This window comes from Myotis davidii, unplaced genomic scaffold (assembly GCF_000327345.1).
Source record: "Myotis davidii unplaced genomic scaffold, ASM32734v1 scaffold9469, whole genome shotgun sequence".
In the NCBI taxonomy this organism is placed as follows: domain Eukaryota; kingdom Metazoa; phylum Chordata; class Mammalia; order Chiroptera; family Vespertilionidae; genus Myotis; species Myotis davidii.
The window spans coordinates 1,957-2,900 of record NW_006299768.1 but is presented as its reverse complement, the minus strand read 5'-3'; the positions used below and the strand labels follow the sequence as shown (position 1 = coordinate 2,900).

Sequence of the window (944 nt, the reverse complement as noted above, 5' to 3'; positions counted from 1 at the left end):
TAGGGCTCATCACTACCACTGGCTCTTGCACACCTTAAGCCTGGGGTTTCTCATCTCCTGTGACCTCCTTCCTGTTGTTCCTCCCAGTGTGACCCCTTTTCCTCGTCCCAGGGCTATGACTATCCTGGAGTCCCTGGGCACTTGCTCAATGAGAATTCCTATCCTCTGCCTTCAGCTGCAGAGGAAGGCCACCCTGACTGCTGCTGTGAGCTCCTCAGGCTGCCCAGGAGGGGAGAGCAGGTGAAGCCAGGGATGGTGTGCAGAGTGGCCGGCTGGGGGCGACTAGACCTGAGCACCAGCACAGACACTCTGCATGAGGTAGAGCTGGAAATCCAACAGGATGAGCAGTGCATCTCTTGCTACAGACGCGGTTACAACAGAGCCACAGAGATCTGTGTGGGGGACCCAGAAAGGATTCAGTCTACTTTTAAGGTGAGATCTCCAGCATCATCCATGCCCAGCCCTGGGCACAACCAAGCTTGCAGGCAACCTGGCGCAGTGGGAATTAGCCATATCCCTGTGTCCAATCTCCGGTCCTGTCTCTCCGGGAGCAGAGACACTGTCCCACAGCCACTGGTGGGCAAAGGCTTCCTAGAGGGGCAGAAAGACCATCAGAGTCAAATGGAAAAACCCCAGGCCTAGGGAGGAGACAAGGCCTGCCCTGACCCTGATCTCCCATGCAGCTCCTAACAGGGACCACACACCCCAGGGCTAGGAGGAGGGCAGGCCCAGCTCAATGTCTTCTCTCTCTGCCCACAGGGCGACTCTGGGGGCCCCCTCGTGTGTGACAACATGGCTCAGGGCATTGTCTCCTTTGGGAAAAAATATGGGAAAACTCCTCATATTGAAATGAAGATTTCCAGCTTTCTGTCCTGGATAGAAAGAACAATGAGACGTTTCCAACTGCAGAGACCAGACTGAGGCACCAGGAATAGAACTATTGA

General features: G+C 55.3%; 1 protein-coding gene across 1 annotated transcript; it reads left to right on the top strand.

Moving 5' to 3' along the window:
• The first annotated feature begins 178 nt into the window (after positions 1-178).
• LOC107185014 (granzyme H-like) lies at positions 179-936 on the top strand. The gene is made up of 2 exons (XM_015571901.1): positions 179-432; positions 760-936. The coding sequence occupies exons 1-2, from the start codon at positions 253-255 to the stop codon at positions 919-921; spliced, it is 342 nt and encodes a 113-aa protein (XP_015427387.1). The 5' UTR covers positions 179-252; the 3' UTR covers positions 922-936.
• Positions 937-944: the final 8 nt, after the last annotated feature.